This window comes from Molossus molossus, unplaced genomic scaffold (genome assembly GCF_014108415.1).
Source record: "Molossus molossus isolate mMolMol1 unplaced genomic scaffold, mMolMol1.p scaffold_m16_p_11, whole genome shotgun sequence".
NCBI lineage: Eukaryota > Metazoa > Chordata > Mammalia > Chiroptera > Molossidae > Molossus > Molossus molossus.
Window position 1 is genome coordinate 60,337,152 of NW_023425346.1, and position 18,927 is coordinate 60,356,078.

Below are 18,927 nucleotides of genomic sequence, written 5' to 3' on the forward strand. Positions count from 1 at the left end.
AAACAAGTTAACCTGTCACAGTTTTATGGCAGAAGGTATGAGACTCCTGGTCCAGAGACAAAGACTTTACCACTTGTATCACACAGGCACATAAGCTTTATGTTCATATTAGTTCCCTTTGCCTCTCCCCAAGTCATGTGGGAGTGACACACAGGTGGGTACAAGTGGGTCCTGCACATGCTATGTATTTGCATCACATCTGAGGAACCTCAAGTTTAGAAAACTTCGGTCTTTTATAAGAGGCTGCAAACAAGCTGCCCAAAGTTTTCCCCAGAGGAAACATTGGCTTTACTATACTGGACATCATATAATCCTACCCTCTGCTCTATCTCCATCCTTTTTTTCAAGGCTGTTCACTATTTAAACATTCTTGAAAAGATAGTTCAAACCAAAGGACTTTTGGTGTATCAACTCAGAAGACATTCAGAAATATGAAAGATCCATGGAGAATTGGCTCTCAGCAGTCAAAAGCTAGAGACATCAAGGAGACCTGACAAGTATATGGTAGGTGGTAGAGTTTTCATTAAGAAAAATAAAAAGGTAGAAAGATTCCTCTTCCTTCTGATAGACACCTTCCTTTTCTTTGGTCTTCTCTCTCTATCTCCGTCTTTCCTTAAAAATGATCATTATAGCCTTGGCCGGTTTGGCTCAGCGGTTAAAATGTCGGCCTGAGGTCCAGAGAGACCCGGGTTCAGTTCCTGCTAAGGGCACGTACCTCGGTTGCAGTTTGTCCCTGGCCCTGGTTGGGTCGTGTGGGTGACAGCCACTTGACGTGTCCCTTTCATGTCAATGTTTCTCTCTGTCTCTCTCTCTCTCTCTCTCCCCCTCCCCCCCTCCCTCCCTCCCCCTCTCACTCTATCTGAACAAAAAAGGAAAAAAAATGTTCTTGGGTGAGGATAAAAAGAAAAAAAAACGATCATTATGTTGTTGTTCTTTCTTTCCATGTGGTTAATATATTCATATAACCTTCTGCTTTAGAGGCAACCCAACCTTTCAAAGGCTTTTGAATTCCAATGTGAGGCTCAAAATAAAAGATATATGGATTGACCAGCTTATCCTTCTCTGCTTCTTTAACCATTGAGGAAAAGGGCTTTCTTTTCTATGAGCTCATCATTCCATATATCCTATCACTTTCACAGTAGTAAGACTAAGACTGTCAGGATTCCCATAGGGGTTCAAATGAAAAAGAAACCAACCAAGGAAGGTATTGAGCTGCCTCTGGTCTATAAGTTATGTTAAAGTGTTAGCCAAGCCTTGGAGCTTACCAATGGTCCAGAATGGGAAACCACGTAGAGATTGAGACTGATGCTCTACCCAGTAATAAAGTAGCATTTTCCTGGAGTGACCTCCGTGCTTATAGAGATCTGAGCTAACAGCTAGTGATTGGATAGAGGATTCAGACCCTTAATGACACTGTGACCAAAGCCTTCGTGTTACCCGACTCCAACACCACACCTGTATATCTAAACCCAGTATTTGTCAACCTGCCTAGCTCCAATAAAGTAGGAGCTTTTAAAAGGTAGCAAATACATGTTACTCATCTTAGCATCACCAGTGCCTAACACTTATTTCCCATGTAACAAACATTACCAATTGAGGGAGAACTTGCTGCATTTTGTTCCTGCACTAATCTTACTTAAACATATCACTTCCACATCAGAAACCTCTAGGAGCCTCCTATCTGCCATTGTACCAATCTAAAATCCACTTCCTAATTTCTGTGGAAGATATATAAGTTGATTTATTTTTTCAAAACGTTCTTTTAAGAATTGATTGCTGAATCTTATTCATTTCTCTCAGACAGAAATAGAACTCGATTTAGGGCAACTAAATGGTGAGTGTGGCTGCTGAGGTTTGCGTCATATTCTAACACATCAATGGTGCTCTCTCTTATTGCCTTTGCTTCCACAAAGGCCAGTATGAACTTTAGATGCCCTTAGTTTGTGTCATTGTATATTCTTTAGTTACAGGCCGTCTCACATAGGACAGGTCCCCATTACATAGTTCCTCGTAGTTTCCGTGTTTACACGGTTGTGCAATAAAGCAAGTTACATGACAAAATGACTATTCACTAATGAATTGATCACTTATAAATATAATTTCCAAAGGGTAGACCTCAAATCCTTAAAAATGACTATTTCTGAGAAGAAGTGAACAGGAATAGAAAGAAAATGGTTATTAAAAGGCCTTCACCTTTATCTGTAATCATGTTTTGAAAGAACAATGTATTTATATTGAGGTAGATTGTTTCCAAAGATGGCTAGAACCATCTCTCCCATTATGATTACCCTTTATCGTGGGACTCGGCTGCTCCTCCTATAGAGGTGGGGTCCATTTCCTGTCCCCTTGAATTTGAGCTTGGGGACCTGCTTGGACCAACTGAATGTGGTGAAATGACAAGTGGCGAGTTCCAGACTTATAAAATCTTGTAGCTTTTTCTCTCTGGTGTCACTGAGGCTGAAAGACCTAGGAGAGAGAAATCCCACATCCTAGTTGTCCCAGCTAAAGAGCCAGTCATATGATTAAGACCATCTTGGCTTCTATTACAGCTGAGTGAGCATGCCTGGCCAAGATGACCCATTCCTGCTGAGCCCTGCTTAGTCAATCACACAATCATGAGTAAATAAAACTCAGGATTGCTGTTCTCAGCCTTGAAATTTCAGGCTGGTTTGTTACACAGCAATAGATGACTATTATATTCTACTTGTGTTATGTAAAGCTAATTTTAAAAAATAAATAGGTTCACCCTGGCCAGTTTGGCTCACTGGTTAGAGTGTAGGCTCTTGAACCAAAGGGTCCCAGGTTCCATTCCCTGTCAAGGGCATGTACCTGGGTTGGGCTGCATGCGGGAGGTAACCAATAGATGTGGTCTCTCTTACATGGATGTTTCTCTCTCTTTCTCTCTCCCCCTTCCCTTCCTTCTTTCCACTGTCTCTAAAAATCAATGGAAAAATATCCTCAAAATGAGAAATAAAAAATAAAAATAAATAGGATCACTTGCAAATCTTTCTTCCTGTTTAACAATTAGTCTCTCTCTTTCCTACCTGAATGCCATGTCTTTAAGGTCTCTATTTATGTAACAGATTATACAATATTCAACAATGCAATGTGAAATCAGTGCAAATCAATGCGAAATCAGGGCAAAGTGATTATAATGTAAAATTGCAAATCTTTCAAAATATGTAAGAAATCATGAAGTTGATGAAGGTAACGTTACAGAAACCCTTGAATCATGGGTAACTCCTCTGGCAAACGAGAATCTGCAGCTGGAACAGTTAACATTTAAAGAAGAAAAAATCCACACAGATGATGGCACAATAACTGTCTCAAAAGGGAATAATTTGAATGTCAAAATTTAAGAGAGGCTCTTGGGAAACTGATGAAGCCTTCAAATATTTTTGCAATAATGACCCTCTTTATGACTTACCCACAAAAATCAAATGTAAAAGGATATTGTATCTTGATACCATGTAATTTTGTTAGAAAATTATGCTTCTCAAAATCAGCACTTGATTCATCCTTTGTTCTAACATTTAACACATCATTGACCAACTAAAATTTGTTCAATGTAAGGTAAACTAATTTTAATAATTTTCTTACATACTTTTTAAGTTCCAACCAAATGTTTTTACTTTTTTTGTTCCTATTTCTACAAGATTCACTTTGAGTTTTGGGGGTACCAATTATCTGAGGAAATCATCTCCCAAACTAGCAAGTATACTCACTGAGGGCAGGATCTGAGATCATGCAGTATTAATATCTTCTGAATAGTTCATCAATCATAGGACTGAACAGACAGTGGAAACTCATAAATCTGATGAATGTGACCACAAATGACTCACTGATTGATTGGCTTACACGTAGATTTTGCCATTGAAGAATGGCACTTCTCCATTGTCAATCCTTGATCCAATGTGAGCTGGCATTTGTGCTTCTCAAAATTGTTCATAGAAGGCCTATTACAAATTTCCTGCTGAAAGCACTTTCGAAGGCTGACTACATTTAAAACCAATTCAAGCATGTAAAGTCATTTTAGGAAATAAGCCCCACATCCCAAGGGCTTGGCTGAGAGGGCCACGTCTGAGAACAGGTGTGCCACTTCACTGAACAGGAATTTGGAAATGTCAAACATTAGGAGCACTTTAGAAACTCCAACTCAACCTGCCTGACAGTCACACTTCTGGACACGTGTCGATAAATGGCTTGCAGAGATGGGCATTTGAGAAAATCTCTCAGCAGGGATTAAAAATTAGTTAAAACAAATGAGCATGGTAGGTTCTTAAAGAGACCAGGCTTTATTTACTGGGGGAGAGGGAGGGATTCTTCTTTCAATTTTACTTCTCCATAGAAGCTCTATATTTAAAACTAAAATGGTCATTCAAAAATATTCTATTACATGATAACAGTCCAAAACAACATCACATGTTTTAACATCCTTGAAGTTCAGCCTCTTTTGACTTATCTTACATCCCCAACTACAAAAAGAACTTACTAAGAATTGTTTTCTTTGTCATTATCAGGGTTACTTCCATTCCTTCCTAAATTAAAAACTAACAACACACACGTGGTTGCAAGTACCCTTTAAACGTGGCCCCTCTCAGGACACCAGGCATTCTACAGTCTGTTCTAGGGCAAATACAAACAATACTTTCCGTTAGAATAACTTGTATTCAGGAAAAGAAAAAAAAAAAAAAAAAAAACAGATAGACTCTGTTGCATCTGTAGCATAGCAGCCAGAGAAAAGTTTACTAGCTTTAGCCAATTGGAGACTGTGGAACTGGGCCAAGTTAGCATGTTTTTCTCCGCCCCTAGATGAAGTCATGATTGAAATATGGCATTGAACTTATTTTTAAAAGGGAAGAGGAGTAGGAAAGGAAAACTAAACCTGCAGGAAAGTGCCCTGGGTCGAGGAGAACTCAGTGAGGAAGTGTGTGCATACTTCTGCACCCGGAGTGGTTCTCAGTTCTGTAACCTTCGCCTCCCACTGGGTGGAGTAGGGCTTTTAAGAGCAGCTGGAATGCAGTTCCCCAGATCAGTGTAGCCAGTTGTTGCCTGTCTGAACCTCTGCCTGTCCTGGAGAGCGGTGCTCTGAGCTGAAGCCAGCCGCCTTGCTCTGCACCCCTCACCAACGTCCTTCTCACGGGAGCAAGAAGGAACATTTCCACCTGCCCAACCATGGGGGAGGATGCTGCACAAGCTGAAAAGTTCCAGCACCCGGGTTCTGACCTCCGGCAGGAGAAGCCAGCCAGCCCCAGCCCGGTGCCCTCTTCCACGCCGAGCCCCAGCCTGAACCTTGGGAGCACAGATGAAGCTATCCGCGACAACTCGCAGGTGAATGCCGTCACGGTGCTCACGCTCCTGGACAAGCTGGTGAAGATGATGGATACCGTGCAGGAGAATCAGCACAAGATGGAGCAGCGGCAGATCAGCCTGGAGGGTTCCGTGAAGGGCATCCAGAACGACCTCACCAAGCTCTCCAAGTACCAGGCCTCCACCAGCAACACTGTAAGCAAGCTGCTGGAGAAGTCCCGCAAGGTCAGCGCTCACACGCGCGCGGTCAAGGAGCGCTTGGAGAGGCAGTGCGCGCAGGTGAAGCGGCTGGAGAGCAACCATGCCCAGCTCCTCAGACGCAACCATTTCAAAGTGCTCATTTTCCAGGTCAGTGCCCCCTACTCCTCCTCCCACCCAGCTGGGACTCCTCAATATTCATGATCTCAGTCGGCCCGGCTCTCACAACCATTTGTACATCTGTCCTGCCTGTCAGGGATCAAACATAACGGGTGTTGTCCGGGTGTACCTTCAGTAAGCGAATGTAAAATCGGCACACGGGTGGGAATTTCCCAGGTCACTGTAGCCTAAACTCAAGGCTAATGCCCCAGGAGTTAGTAGGGTAGGGTCACTTATCAGGAAACACCTGGATGTACTCCATACAGGTTGGGAAGGTGAGCAGATGCACGACACCCTGGTTCAAATGCATTTGTCTCTGTGCATTATGAATGTGGGACTCTGACTGCAGCTGTTAGCTGGACAGGGCAAATTGATTCAGTGGCTGTTTTTATTAACTCGTTGTGCAAATGAGGTAATTATGTGAGGTTTTTGTTTGTTTGTTTTTTGTTTTGTTTTGTTTTGTAATCAAAGGGTTCAACTCATACCTGTTTAAAGTATCCCTTTGTCCAAAGGCTACCAATGTTTGAGGGACTAACCAAGTATTGAAGACTGATTCTATTAGAGTTGAACAAGCCTCTTCTTTTTAAGACTCTTTTGGCCCAAGCAATCTTGCTGAGTACTTTTCTAGCAAATGATGCACTAAAAATATAGAGCATAATCTTTACAAACACACTATGCCTCTCATTGCTCAGAGAGACTACAACTGCAAAGCAAAATAAAAGCAGTGTTATCAGTTACATTTATAAAGTCTAGTCCTGAATTCGTACTTCAAATGGTTGCCTTGAATAAAAAGGCCACTTAATTTTTTTTAATGCATCAATGATGCAATTAATGTAGCAAGAGGCTATCTGGGGACAGGGAGATTGCGTGGGGCTGTTGTTCCGCCAAGTGGTGGGCATTTGTGAATCCAAGGGCAGCCCTGCCTAATGCTGGAAGCCCTTCCGCCCAGTGGAACCCGGCCAGCACAGAGCCGAGGAAGCAACTGCCATCCCTCCCTGCCCCAGGGCTGTCTTGTTGTGACCAAGTGAATAGGAGAGGATTTCAAAGCCATGGAGAGAAGAGGCTATAACCAACTGTTTGACTGTGAAAGGCACACAAGAAGAGCCTTCATCCCCCAAGAGAGATTCAGAATTTGGGATTTAAACCAAGGGAGCCTTCTTTTTCTAAATGAATCCACTCTGCGAGATTTGAACCTAAGCCTCCTTCCCCACCCCACCCTCCCACCCCCAACTCCCCCACCCCGTAAAAGGAAAGACTCATCTGGCTGCTTTTTTGTCCTCCGCAAATTGCACTTGATGTTGTAAAGCTCCAGGCAGCTGGTGTCCTCCTATATCTTGCATGCTTTTTGTAGCGGGAAATTTTTTAGCTTTTAATGCAAATGGAATAGCTTTTCATGCACCAGATGAAGTGAAGAGCTACGGTAACTGTGCCTTTTTTAAACCATATAAGATCCTTACTTTATTAGCCTAAAACATATTAGAAATCTCAGCTCTCGAGGCATTTCTAAATTAAATACTGATCTCCAAACAAAACTAAACATGTACAGACCTGTTTAACTCTGTCATCAAAGGTAATTTCCCTTCTTCCAGTATGAATCAAAGAGATTATCTCTTGTCCTAGTCCTCAGCTACGCAGGAAAAAAACTATTTATCTAGTAGAGGAAAATCACAATTTGTCAGGATCGGTTTTTGTTTGGATTTTCCACGGATGTTCTGTAATGTTGGGGGGGGGGGGATGAAGAAGATAATGTGACTAAAAATTCAAGAGAATTATAAATCTGGCATTTAAAAGAACAATTGTTGGGGAAATTAAAAACACACGCTGCTGCTGAAGCCACACCATGGTCTCCTGTTTGCCACATTGGATTGACAGGTGTGAAATTGCAGCCAAAAATGAAAGAAATTCTACTTACAGTGAGTAAAAGGTAAAACGGGTGCTCCAGACCAAGGTGGAAGCTAAGAATGCAAGGCAATGTGTTTAAGTTCCACCTGGGCCTCTTAGTGGGCAGCCCCCAAGGACACTTTGTTTTTAAAAAGAGCAGTTTAAAAGGCAAGGAACTGGACCTTTCTTAAGCCATGTAAGATCATGTATTAGCCTAAAGGATATTAGATATCTCAACTCTCAAGGCATGATATAATGATTATTTTGAAGAAACAAATGCAAGTATCGTTCCTCAGTGGAAAGGTTGCTCTTTCTCTTGGTTCTTCTAAAAACAAGGGTTTCTAGAGTGGTAATTATGCCAATGGATAAAATAATAACTTGTATTAGAGTGTAGTTTAGCATAGGGGTTGAGAAGACCCTGGTTGGAATCCTAGTTTCACAACTTGCCAACTGCGTGCACATTTTATAGCCTCTCCAAGCTTCTGTTTCCTCGTCTGTGCACTGAGAATATGAGTAAGAGCAAAAAACTTTTCAGCTCTTAGTAAGCCCTGCATACTCTAAAGTATTTTTCTATGCATTCTCATTTCCTCCCAACTTACAGATGAGGATGTTGAGATATTTATATTTTGTCTGAAGTCATTTATTAAGCAAGCGATGAAGCTGGGGTTTGAACTCATTTAATCGATTCCAAAGTGTATGTTCTTAAACATTAATGCTTCCTCCCTCCTATCTCTACCCTAGGGAGAGGAATAAATGAAGTAACATATTTAAAATGGTTAGTGATTGGCATGGTGTAAGAACTCAATGAATAGAAAGAAGCTCTTCCTGGGTGGATTTGAAATGCATTTGCATGGAGAGGAGGCTACACTTTTGCTTGGTTAGAAATATGCCTCTTGAGTAAAAACTGACCCCACCCTACCCAGGATCTTAAAACAGCTATGCTTATGTTCTTTCAGTTGGGGCTTATTAAAAGTTACACACACACATACACACACACACACTCCCTACTATACATTGTATGACAACTACCATGTTGAAATCAGTATTATGACAACACTGCTCTATGAAAGCAAAGGATACCACCCAAAGAGCCTTTTCTAAATAGACCCTTTGGTAGCAGCACTGTTTTTACAGTGTGGCAGAGGGTTGATGTTTCCTAGACCTGCAGAGAATGAGGAGGGCAGATAATCTACTAGGTACCACTTTACATCTTTAAGTTACTTTTGTCACTTTTAGTCCACTTGAATATTATGCTAGTCTTTCCCATACTAAATCCACTGATTTTCTAGTCTAAGCCCCCTCCTCCAAATGAATGTGAAAATAAGAGAGTGAAGGAAGAAAATCTGTCACCTGACTTGAGTGTATTTAGTACTATTGTGTTCAGAAGATTATGTTTCTAGTTCGTCAGTTCCTGTCATGTCCTCCAAAATCTACAGGTGCTTCTTGGTTGGTTGGTTGGATCTAGATACTTACACATTTGCATTTTCTAAAATTCCAAACTTTGTTCTTAATTTATCTTGTTTAAATCATGTCATTTATTTATTTAAAACTGTGCTGAATTTATTGTTGTAGCCTCTCATGCCTAGCAGTTACTTTAGTAGTATCTAAAACTGGAGAAAATTCATTTCCCTTTAAGCAGTAAACTAAATTGTCAGATCCTTGTTAAATTTAGCAGCTTTCCTTTCTCCATTTGTTTAATAATAGCTTACCATCAATGTTCAAATTCAAAATACTGTGACAGAACCCAGTATAAATGAAATGAGACTCAGAGAGGATGCTGATCAGAAACCAAATGCTAAAGACAAATAGGGCTAATTCTTTGCCTATAAGTATAGCTATATTTTTAATTTAAAAAAATAGAATGTGTATGGAAAATCAGTGAATTTCCAACTAAGAGGATATTTTCTCTGTTGATTGAAAAGGCTAGAATTTCATAGGTAACTGACCCTGCCTGAGGGTGTGATGCCCACTATGGCCTCTTAAGGTTCTAGTAATGATTATTTGAAAAAGCAGTTTGGGAATGATCTCAAATCCAGAAAAGAAAATGAGCATACTCGTGGACAGCTTACACTTTCATCCACATAAAATTGTGAAATTGGGTTAAAAGAGTAGAGGTTAGATAGTTGCTGTGGATATATTTGTGGAGAATCAAGCCTTTAAATGTGTTTAAATATTCATCTTTTGGGTTCCTTCAATGAGATCCGAATTTTAGAAAGGTGCTAAAAGGGTAACATCTTCAGACTATTTTTAAATTTATTTTTTTTTAAAGACTGTACTTTCTCTATCCAAAACCACTGTTCTGAAAACTGCTAAATTAATTCAGACTTAAAAGAAATGGGGACCCAGATGATAAAAAAATAAAATAAAAAGACCTTTTATATGACAACTCATGATGTTTACATCACATTGATTAATGTTCCCATAATGGAATATTGGTTTTAATGTGCTACTTATTCAGTGCCCTTTGGTTTATGAGATAAACAAAATACTGGTTTTTATTGTTATTGTTTACACTTATTGAATGTCAGCACTGCCTCGGGCACTTTGAGTGAGTAACTGATTATTGTTGGTATTTCTTCGAAAGAATCATTACTTTCTCTCATATATTAAATAACTAAGCTCTCAGACGCAGCCTTTCCAAGTAAGTGTTGCCCCTTCTGTTGTTTTATAATCTATATTTGTTTGAGTTGAATGAAAATGTTCTCAAATGCATTAGTTATTAGTTAGCTCAGGTCTTATAGTTTTGATTTTTGCATGAAACAAAACGTGTTTGGCATTAATATACTATGAGATTGCTTCTGTAATTTGTTAACTATTTTTCATGGTACTTAGGTTAATATCACAGAATCAAGTATTTTAGAACTGAAAAGCACCTTAATTATCATTTAGTTTAACCTTATTGTATGTCAAAGAGGCAGAGGCCCTGAGACACACAGTGACTGGCAAGGTTTCATGTTATTAACAATTGAAATTATAGAGTTGAATTGTAAAATGAGTAAAAATAAACACTATAATGCCACTAGGACAAAGTTCATATGTACTGAGTTTTCTAGATCAGCTTTTAAATAATTCAGTATGATTTGGTTTGGTTTGGTTTTGTGGGTTTTTGTATTTTTGTTTGTTTGTTTTCGTTTTTTGGTGTGTAACAAAGAACACCTAACCAGTGTGATCTTAAAAAAGAATTGAACCCTTGATAACACTGAAAAATAATGAAACTTTTAAATCCTCCAGAATGTGAAAGACTGCTCAGGGATTATAACTAATGCATTTTATTCTTATGACTTGCTGATTCCACCAACAGCTGCCTTAGGGGTGCAGTTCTAATCAATGGCTTTATCCACTTGGCAATCTATACCTCAGAAACACAAATCGGAGAAAGCCATCAATGTGTAAAAGAGACCCATAAATCAGAATGTCAGGTGGGCATAGTTCCATTTTAATAACTAGTATTTAGAGATTATTGGATAAAACATTTCATGGACACAAATTTATGATCCTCATATCCCTCCAAGATGCCACCACATCCCTGTGGGAATATGACAGCTTTTGTTATTGTCTTCTAACCACAGGAATAATACGTTAGTGACAGGAGAGCAAACTGCTGGCTTGTCTCTCTTTATTCAAGTTTTAAATGACTTACTGCAGGCTTCCTTTTCAAATGCTAGACATAGAATCTCCTTCTGTTTTAAAGTGTACATATCTGTATAAATGTGCAGATTTTCTTCCATGAGTTTCAACCCATAAAGTGCCCAGCAATTTGGCAACTTCCTCTCTGTTGATATCTATATGCACAACTGGAATTATGAGTTCAGAAGAATGAACATAAACAGCAAACAAGCTAAAGTGCAAGGGAAAAGGCTGCTTCTCAGGAGTTCCCTCCACTCTTTTTCTCTTGCAAATGTGTCCTTCATATGTGTGAAGTGTTCTGTTTAATTCTCCCACCCTTTGAAAAGTTTCCAAGGGCTTTCGTGAAACATCAGAACCAGGAGCAGATGCATCAGTGGAGCCTGGGTATCTTTTCGAAAATAAATGTGTAGGGGAAATAGTCAGCTGCTCTTGGGGGGAATCTACTGAGTAGAACTACCCAAGGAAGCAATGCAACCCACAAGGGATTCTTAATGCCATGCTAAGTAAGGAGTCACAACCACTAGTAGATATATGAGTAGCATAAGTAAGCAGTGAGAGAATTGAAGGTGTATATTTGATCTTCCCCCTTGGAAGAGCCAACAATCTTGGAATCTACAGAGAAAGCAGATCAAAAACATTATGATAGGAGGCAAAAGACAGAAGTGTAACCTCACCTGTAGGTAGGTGAAATATCAAGTGTGTCCTTGAGATGTATGTGTCCTGAGCAAAACATATGTGCAGGTGAGACTGGGCACCTGGAGGACTGTGCAGTTGCAGAGGATCCACTGTCTGAGGTTCAAGTTGAATTTCCATCATCATGAGAGTCACTTCATGGTTGAATGCCATGCATATATTTTACTACAGAATAGAGATTTTGAAGTGCATCAGTATCTTCCTGCTTCTCAAAAAACATTATGGAAAGGTAAGGCCTACACGTGCTTGGACATTCACAAATTCCTGTGTTAAAAGTGAAAGGGTTCACGCCCTGGTCGGTTTGGCTCAGCACTTAGAGGAGCGTCGGCCTGCGGTCTGGAGAGACCTGGGTTCAGTTCCCGCTAGGGGCGCGTACCTTGGTTGCAGTTTGTCTCTGGCCCTGGTTGGGTCATGCGGGTGGCAGCCACTCGATGTGCCCCTTTCACGTCGATGTTTCTCTCTCTTGTTTCTCTCTCTCTCTTTCTCTCTCTCTTCCTCTTTCTCCCTCCCACTCTATCTGAACAAAAAGTGGAAAAATGTCCTCGGATGAGGATTAAAAAAAAAGGAAAGAGTTCACCTTCAGAGTAGATGCCATAAGAAGCCACAAAATAAATACTGTCCAGTAGACAGAACACAAAGTACTGCTTGAGTAATTAAAATGACAGCAGAAGCATAGCAGTTAGCCAAGAAGACATATCTCACTTGTTTCCAGTTGCATAAAGATGCATCCAACTCATTCTGGATTATGTCTATTCCTGCTGGGTTTATTTTCATAGTTGGCATCAAAGAGCACTTGTATAAATTTCCCTGGCATTGTATAAAAGAGTTCAGTTGGGTTTCCCACTCTCTCTTAACTGTCCTCATATATATAGTGTGTATCTACCACAGATCACTTCTGAATCACACGAGCATGCACTTTCCTCAAACCGTCCTCAAAGGACACATAATGAGAGATATAAGAGTCTAAGACTCAACAGTGACTATGCTTTTTTAATAATAAAATTTACATCTAAGGAAAAAATACAAAATTATTAGTTTAATTCTTTTAGAAGTACAACTAATATGTCTACCTTTTATTGAGGTTGAAGAAAAGAAAGTTATCAGGGTAATCCTTTGGTTACCCTGAGAGATTACACTATATAAATGTACCTCTTCTCTCATAACCAAGACTCATTTTTACAATTTTCCACCTGAATTTCTGCCTTCTTCACTGAGGACTTTTAATAACATTTTACTGAGCTCTTGGTTTTTTTTTCTTTCCTGCAAGCAACTCCTGTCAAACCATCCCAACACTCTTGTCAAACCACAGAATAATTTTGCTTCTGGACTAAGCATCAAAGCCCTAGGTTTTTCTGCAATCTACCCCTCTTTCAGTCACACTCATCCTCTGAGAATAAAATCCTTTCTTAAAAATGGAAACCACTGCACTTCTTATGCCTTAGGTTCTCCTCATTTTCTAGTGACAGCAACAGCCAGCAAACTTCCTTCTAGACAAAGAGCAAGGCTCATTCTTCTTCAGTCTTCAAAGCCATGGAGGGGCAGTCTCCACTCCAGCACCCTCAAGGCTGTCTGAGAAAGCCACCTTACCCAACATGCACTCATTTAACGAGTAGCTGTTGAGCTGCCAGGAAGTATTCTAGTCACTGGGGCATAACAGTGAACAACACAAAAATTCCACCTTCATGGGGAGTACATGCAAGTTGAGACTTGAAACATGGGGAAGTTGCTCTCTGTAAAAGTACATGTCATAGCGAAATCCCATCCTCCTTTCAACTTTGAACTTTGTCTTTATATGGTGTTCCTGACATTTTTTTTGCATTCAAAATGGGTGGGTATTGGTGAAAGAAGGTGAAGGGATTAGCCACAAAATATATATACATAACACCCAGACACAGACAACAGTATGGGTGATAGTCAGAGGGAAAGAGCGGGTAGGTGGGCAAAGGGTGCGGGGAAATGGGGACGGAGACTTTGCCTTGGGGAGATGGGTGCGTGATGCAGTGTTCAGGTGTTTCATTGCATTGTATACTTGAAACCTGTATGGTTTTGCAAACCAATGTCACCCCCAATAAATTCAATTTTAAAAATGGGAGAAAGCTTTGGGAAATGGAACCTGTGATTTCTTCACTCTACCAAGGATTGTATTCAACCAGGCATTCCGCTCTTTACCTCTACCTAAGACTTTATCTTTTGTTCCTAACCAGTTTATGAAAGGACTTGGGTATGAGTGTGTGTGCTAAGGGGGAGACACAGGGCTGTATCTTTGCAGAGAGTATCATAATTATACCATTCAGTGGTAATAAGGAGAGACATTTCTAAATGTCTCTATATCAAAAGTTTATTCATTTAGTCTTTGTAGTAAGAAGTTAAAAAAATATGCAGGCTCACTCTTGGAGCATGTTTTTTATTATAAGGCCAATTTCTCCATCAATCAAAATTGCAAAATGAGAAGTTTGTACTGTTAGCATGAACTCTGCATGACGTTTAGATCCCAGATAGACTTTTAAATTCACTAAATCTAGTTATTTTTCAAACGGAAAGTTTACTGAGTGGTCCACCATATAATCAGGTAACATCACAGCTTTGGTTGAAGCCAGGGTGGTATGGACTCTGGAGGCTGGCCCACTTTGGCCCTCTTGCAGAACCTCTAGTGTCCCTGAAAGTGCAGTTTGAAGGCTGCCAATCTAGGTCAAATCCGCTTGTTCATCTGGAAGAAACTGAGACCCAAGGAAATTAAGTTATTTGCTGAAAGTCTCACAGCCATTTCACAGTACCGCAAGTACTGGGACTGGCTTCCTGTTCACGTTCTTGCCATGAAAATGGGAGGGCACTTTGCTGCCTGGCTCTCGTTTTCCAATATTCAAAGAAAAATATAAAAATCAAAGGGATTTCTATGCTGTGTGACTCAAGTCCGTCTAAATTCAAATTTCCTTGGTTAGCACCACTGGAGAATCAGTCCCCTTGCATCTGGAGGCAAGTGCTCAGGCTCTGCTCCCTGAGACAGGGCAAGGGGCAGACCTTTGCCCCTGTGCCTAGAAGCTGGAGAAAGGTGTGCTGGGAATAGTGTGTCCAGGGAGAGTCCTGAGTTTCTGTCCTCACTCTTAGCTCTAGGTGAGGGCTCAAGTGTTACTGCCCCAGGAGGCTCGTTGAACCACAGAGGCCTCATAAGCTGCACTGGGCATCATAACTCCCCTTTACTACTCTAAAAATGGCCATAGTGTGCCACCTCCCCTTATTCACGCCCACAAAGGATACACTAAACCTCGAGGCTCTGTGAGTGGGTCCCCAGCAAGGCTGGCCCTTGCCTCTCTCACTCCAAAATGGTATCTTCAGAAAAATTAGCGTGCACTTTGAGCAGATACCAAGGTTGCCCACATCTTCCCTTCTGACCGCCGGTTGGGAGGAAGCCCGATCAAGGCTTTACACGGTGTCTGACACCGAAGGACTTCCTGGTTTTTCTCCCCTGCCCCCATCTCTTATCTTCCAACTTGCGCTCCAGGATCCTTTTCAGGGGGATATTGGCAGGAGCTGAGCCGGTGGGAGAGAAGTTCACAGTAACTTACTTTAGCTCCTTTATCGAAGCAGCTTCCGGGTCTCTCTGAGCCACAGCCCACTTCCCCCTCTGCCTGTCACTGATAGAGCCCATGCCAGAACCCTCACAATCTCCCAACAGGGAGCCCTTGGCCTTATGCAGCCGAGGAGGGAAACCTTGACCAATTTAGAATTAACCCTTCATGTTCTGGAACTCTGCAGCCACAAACGTTTGGTTTCCACCATGCCCAAACCATACAGGAATTGCAGCCGTTCAGGACTCCTTGTGACTTGTGTTGTTAACATGAAATCTACCTTGTCCATCTCTTCAGGAAGAAAATGAGATCCCTGCCAGTGTGTTTGCCAAAGAGCCTGTTCCCAGTGCCGCGGAAGGGAAGGAGGAGCTTGCCGATGAAAACAAGTCCCTGGAGGAAGCCTTGCACACGGTGGACCTCTCCTCGGAGGACGAATTGCCCCACGACGAGGAGGGCCTGGAAGACAGTGCGGAGGAAAATATGGAAGAAAGTAGAGCGGAGAAAATAAAAAGATCCAGCCTCCGGAAAGTGGATAGCATCAAGAAAGCATTCTCGCGCCAGAACATCGAGAAACAGATGAACAAGCTGGGGACCAAGATTGTATCTGTGGAGAGGAGAGAGAAGATTAAGAAATCGTTCGCTTCTAATCATCAGAAAGCATCCTCGGGGAAAAGCTCCCCCTTCAAGGTCTCTCCCCTTACTTTTGGTCGGAAGAAAGTCCGAGACGCGGAAAGCGCGGCAGAAAATGAGACCAAGTCAGAAGAGATGCCCAGCAACGAGCAGATGCCGAATGACCACGAGGACGGCTCCTACGCCGAGGGGCTTTCCGAAGCATCCCTCGCCAGCGTCCTGGTGGAAGGGAAGGGGGCCGAGGGCGATAGTGGGAGGGCAGCCTCCAGAGGCAGTAACTCCGGCATGGACAGCAACGTGGACTTGACTATCGTGGAAGATGAAGAAGAGTCGCCGGTGGCCATGGAACAGGCACGGAAGGTGCGCTATGAGGGCGGCTATGCCCTCAACTCCAAGGAAGCAGAGCGGTCAGAGGAGGAGCCCGCGCAGCCACCTGTGCTCCAGGTGGACCAGATGGCCTAAACAGCGGCCTGCCTGTGGTGTCCGGCTGGTGTCTCCAGGTGGGCGGGGTGCCGGAGCCTGGCACAAACTCCTGCATGTCGCCAGCACCAGCCTCTCACTACTGTGTTGTGGTCCACACAGAAATCATGTACGACGTAGCAGCAACACGCACAAGACCAGGATTTACTATGGAGGCAGCCTGTCAGGGGTCTATTTCTAATTTGGTCGTAGGTTTCATTTCCATAGAACTTCCCCAAGATTGCCCAGAAGAAGAAATGGAGCAGCTGAAAAACACTGAGCAATTTAACTTAGGCAGAAAAACCAAAGGCTACTTAAGATACTAGTCATGAAATGTGATTTTATTTTTTGTCACTCCATATGCTTGCGGAACAGTGTACCACTAATATATTGAATTTCCACAGAACTCGGTGAATCTGATTTCTATTTTTCAAGTGTGTGATATGCAATATACATGTGTTTAAGCTACAGGTGTAACTACCTTATATTTTAAAAAGAAAACACTTCTTTTAGAAAGTAGAAGAGAAAGTTCAGTTGACCATCCACTTAATAGAAACCATTGCTTTATTGAAAATGAACTGAAAATTGAAAGATTATAATGTTTAACTAATGAAGTAAGATATGTAGAAAAGTTGGGACTATTAGAAAAAGAGAATTATGAAAGAGCTGTGGGAAAATAAGAGAAATAGGAAACAAAGAATGCCAAAGAAAATGAAGACAAAGAAAAAAAGTATGTGCTTAAAAATAGAATAATTACAATATCAGTTCAAGTATTTCACTCTTTATAACAATACTAAAGAAGTTTATATATCCTGGAATAATGTTATATTTTCACAATATTTTTATTTTCTAACATTTTCAAATAATATAAAAAACATTTTACTGTGTTAAAGCTGACTTTTTTAATAAATAAAAGATGTTTCTCTAAAGAAGCTCAAAAGAATGTTGTCTCTTTAATATTGGAATGAATATAAATCTTCAAAATTAATTAATGTATACTGCCTTTTCTAGGAAGTTGGATCATACTATTCTTTAATGTAATGTCTTTCAAATTTGAAATATCCCATATACTCCAAATGTAATGTTGGTTTATAATTAAAATCAACAGATTTGAGAAGGGAAGGAAGTCTTCTGTTTTTCCTTTTTTTATACGTAATGATAATTTTATTCTAGGTCATATTTTATTTATATGTTACTTTCACATAATTTTAATATGTTTCTTAACTTTTTAAAGCTTGCTAGTATTTGTATATATGTGCACATATATTCAAACAGAGTAATTTTTACTACTGCCTAACATTATACTAAAATATGGCTTTATTTTTAATTACAGAATGCTAATGTTTTAAGAAAATTATTAAACAATCGTTTAAAGAATGGTAGCAGGGAGAAAATTTCTACCATTAGTTTTTTACCACCCATTATAAGCAACCTTACAAGTATAGCTAATCCAAGACAGTATTAACAAACTGCTTTTTCTTACAAAAGAGATACGTTTAACAAATGTATTGATGGCATAACCTATACAGCTATGTCCTTGTTTTGCAGTAATGTACCCAAGTATTAGATTGTTAAACTAACAATGGCTGTGTTAAAGACTAAATAAACCAAAAAATGAAAAGTATATAATAGTGTCAGTTTTTTGGCAGAACAATTTTAGAACAAGCAGAAAGAATTGATTTTTAAACTCTCCGCAAAATGTAGCTGCAATGTTGATTGTTTCAGTCTTGATTTCCCCTATTAATTCTGTTTTTTCTTTTCCCTGATCTCATTTAGAAATCTAAGTCTCATTCTTCAAGTTTAACTTTCTTGACATCACCTTGTTAGGTCTGGAGAGCATCTGAATTTATCGTAGCTGCTTGATGAATTTGATATTTCCACCTGCATTTTTATTATTTGGTACCAGAACTCATAGCTTAAGTAGCCCTGCAAACATGAATGTACTGAAATATACATTCAGTTGATCCACACAGATAAACGTTTGTCTTCTGCAGTGTATACACTTGGTAGAAGACAATTTCATTCAAGGCCCAGAAGACTTAATTTCATTCATGGCCCTAAGCATGCCTATTTAACCTTTACAAAGTTGCTATCACTTCTTTCTGCCAAGGAGTTGGAGGATCCAGAGCTAATATAATGTTTACATTTCCTTTTCAAAAATGCTTATGTCATGTAGTGAAAAACTATACTCAGGCATCTTTTCAAATTTTACTGACAAACAATTTATTCTACGTTCCCCATTCGAAGCATTAAAATCCTAAGCAATAAACAGAGAATAAGGCCAGATAATTGTTGGAAAACACATACTGTTGGGATTACAGAGAGGTGCAGTTGTAGAAACGGAAGCTATTTATTCTGTGTTATTGTTGAATTATTTGCATTCTGGTGAGGCTGCAAAGTCCCC

The 18,927-nt window shown here is 40.5% G+C and overlaps 1 protein-coding gene across 1 annotated transcript; it reads left to right on the forward strand.

The window, feature by feature from the left end:
- The first annotated feature begins 4,879 nt into the window (after positions 1-4,879).
- Positions 4,880-17,690, forward strand: CAVIN2 (caveolae associated protein 2). The gene is made up of 2 exons (XM_036254995.1): positions 4,880-5,658; positions 15,732-17,690. Exons 1-2 carry the CDS (start codon positions 5,176-5,178, stop codon positions 16,524-16,526), a joined length of 1,278 nt encoding a protein of 425 aa, XP_036110888.1. The 5' UTR covers positions 4,880-5,175; the 3' UTR covers positions 16,527-17,690.
- The last annotated feature ends 1,237 nt before the right edge of the window (positions 17,691-18,927 follow it).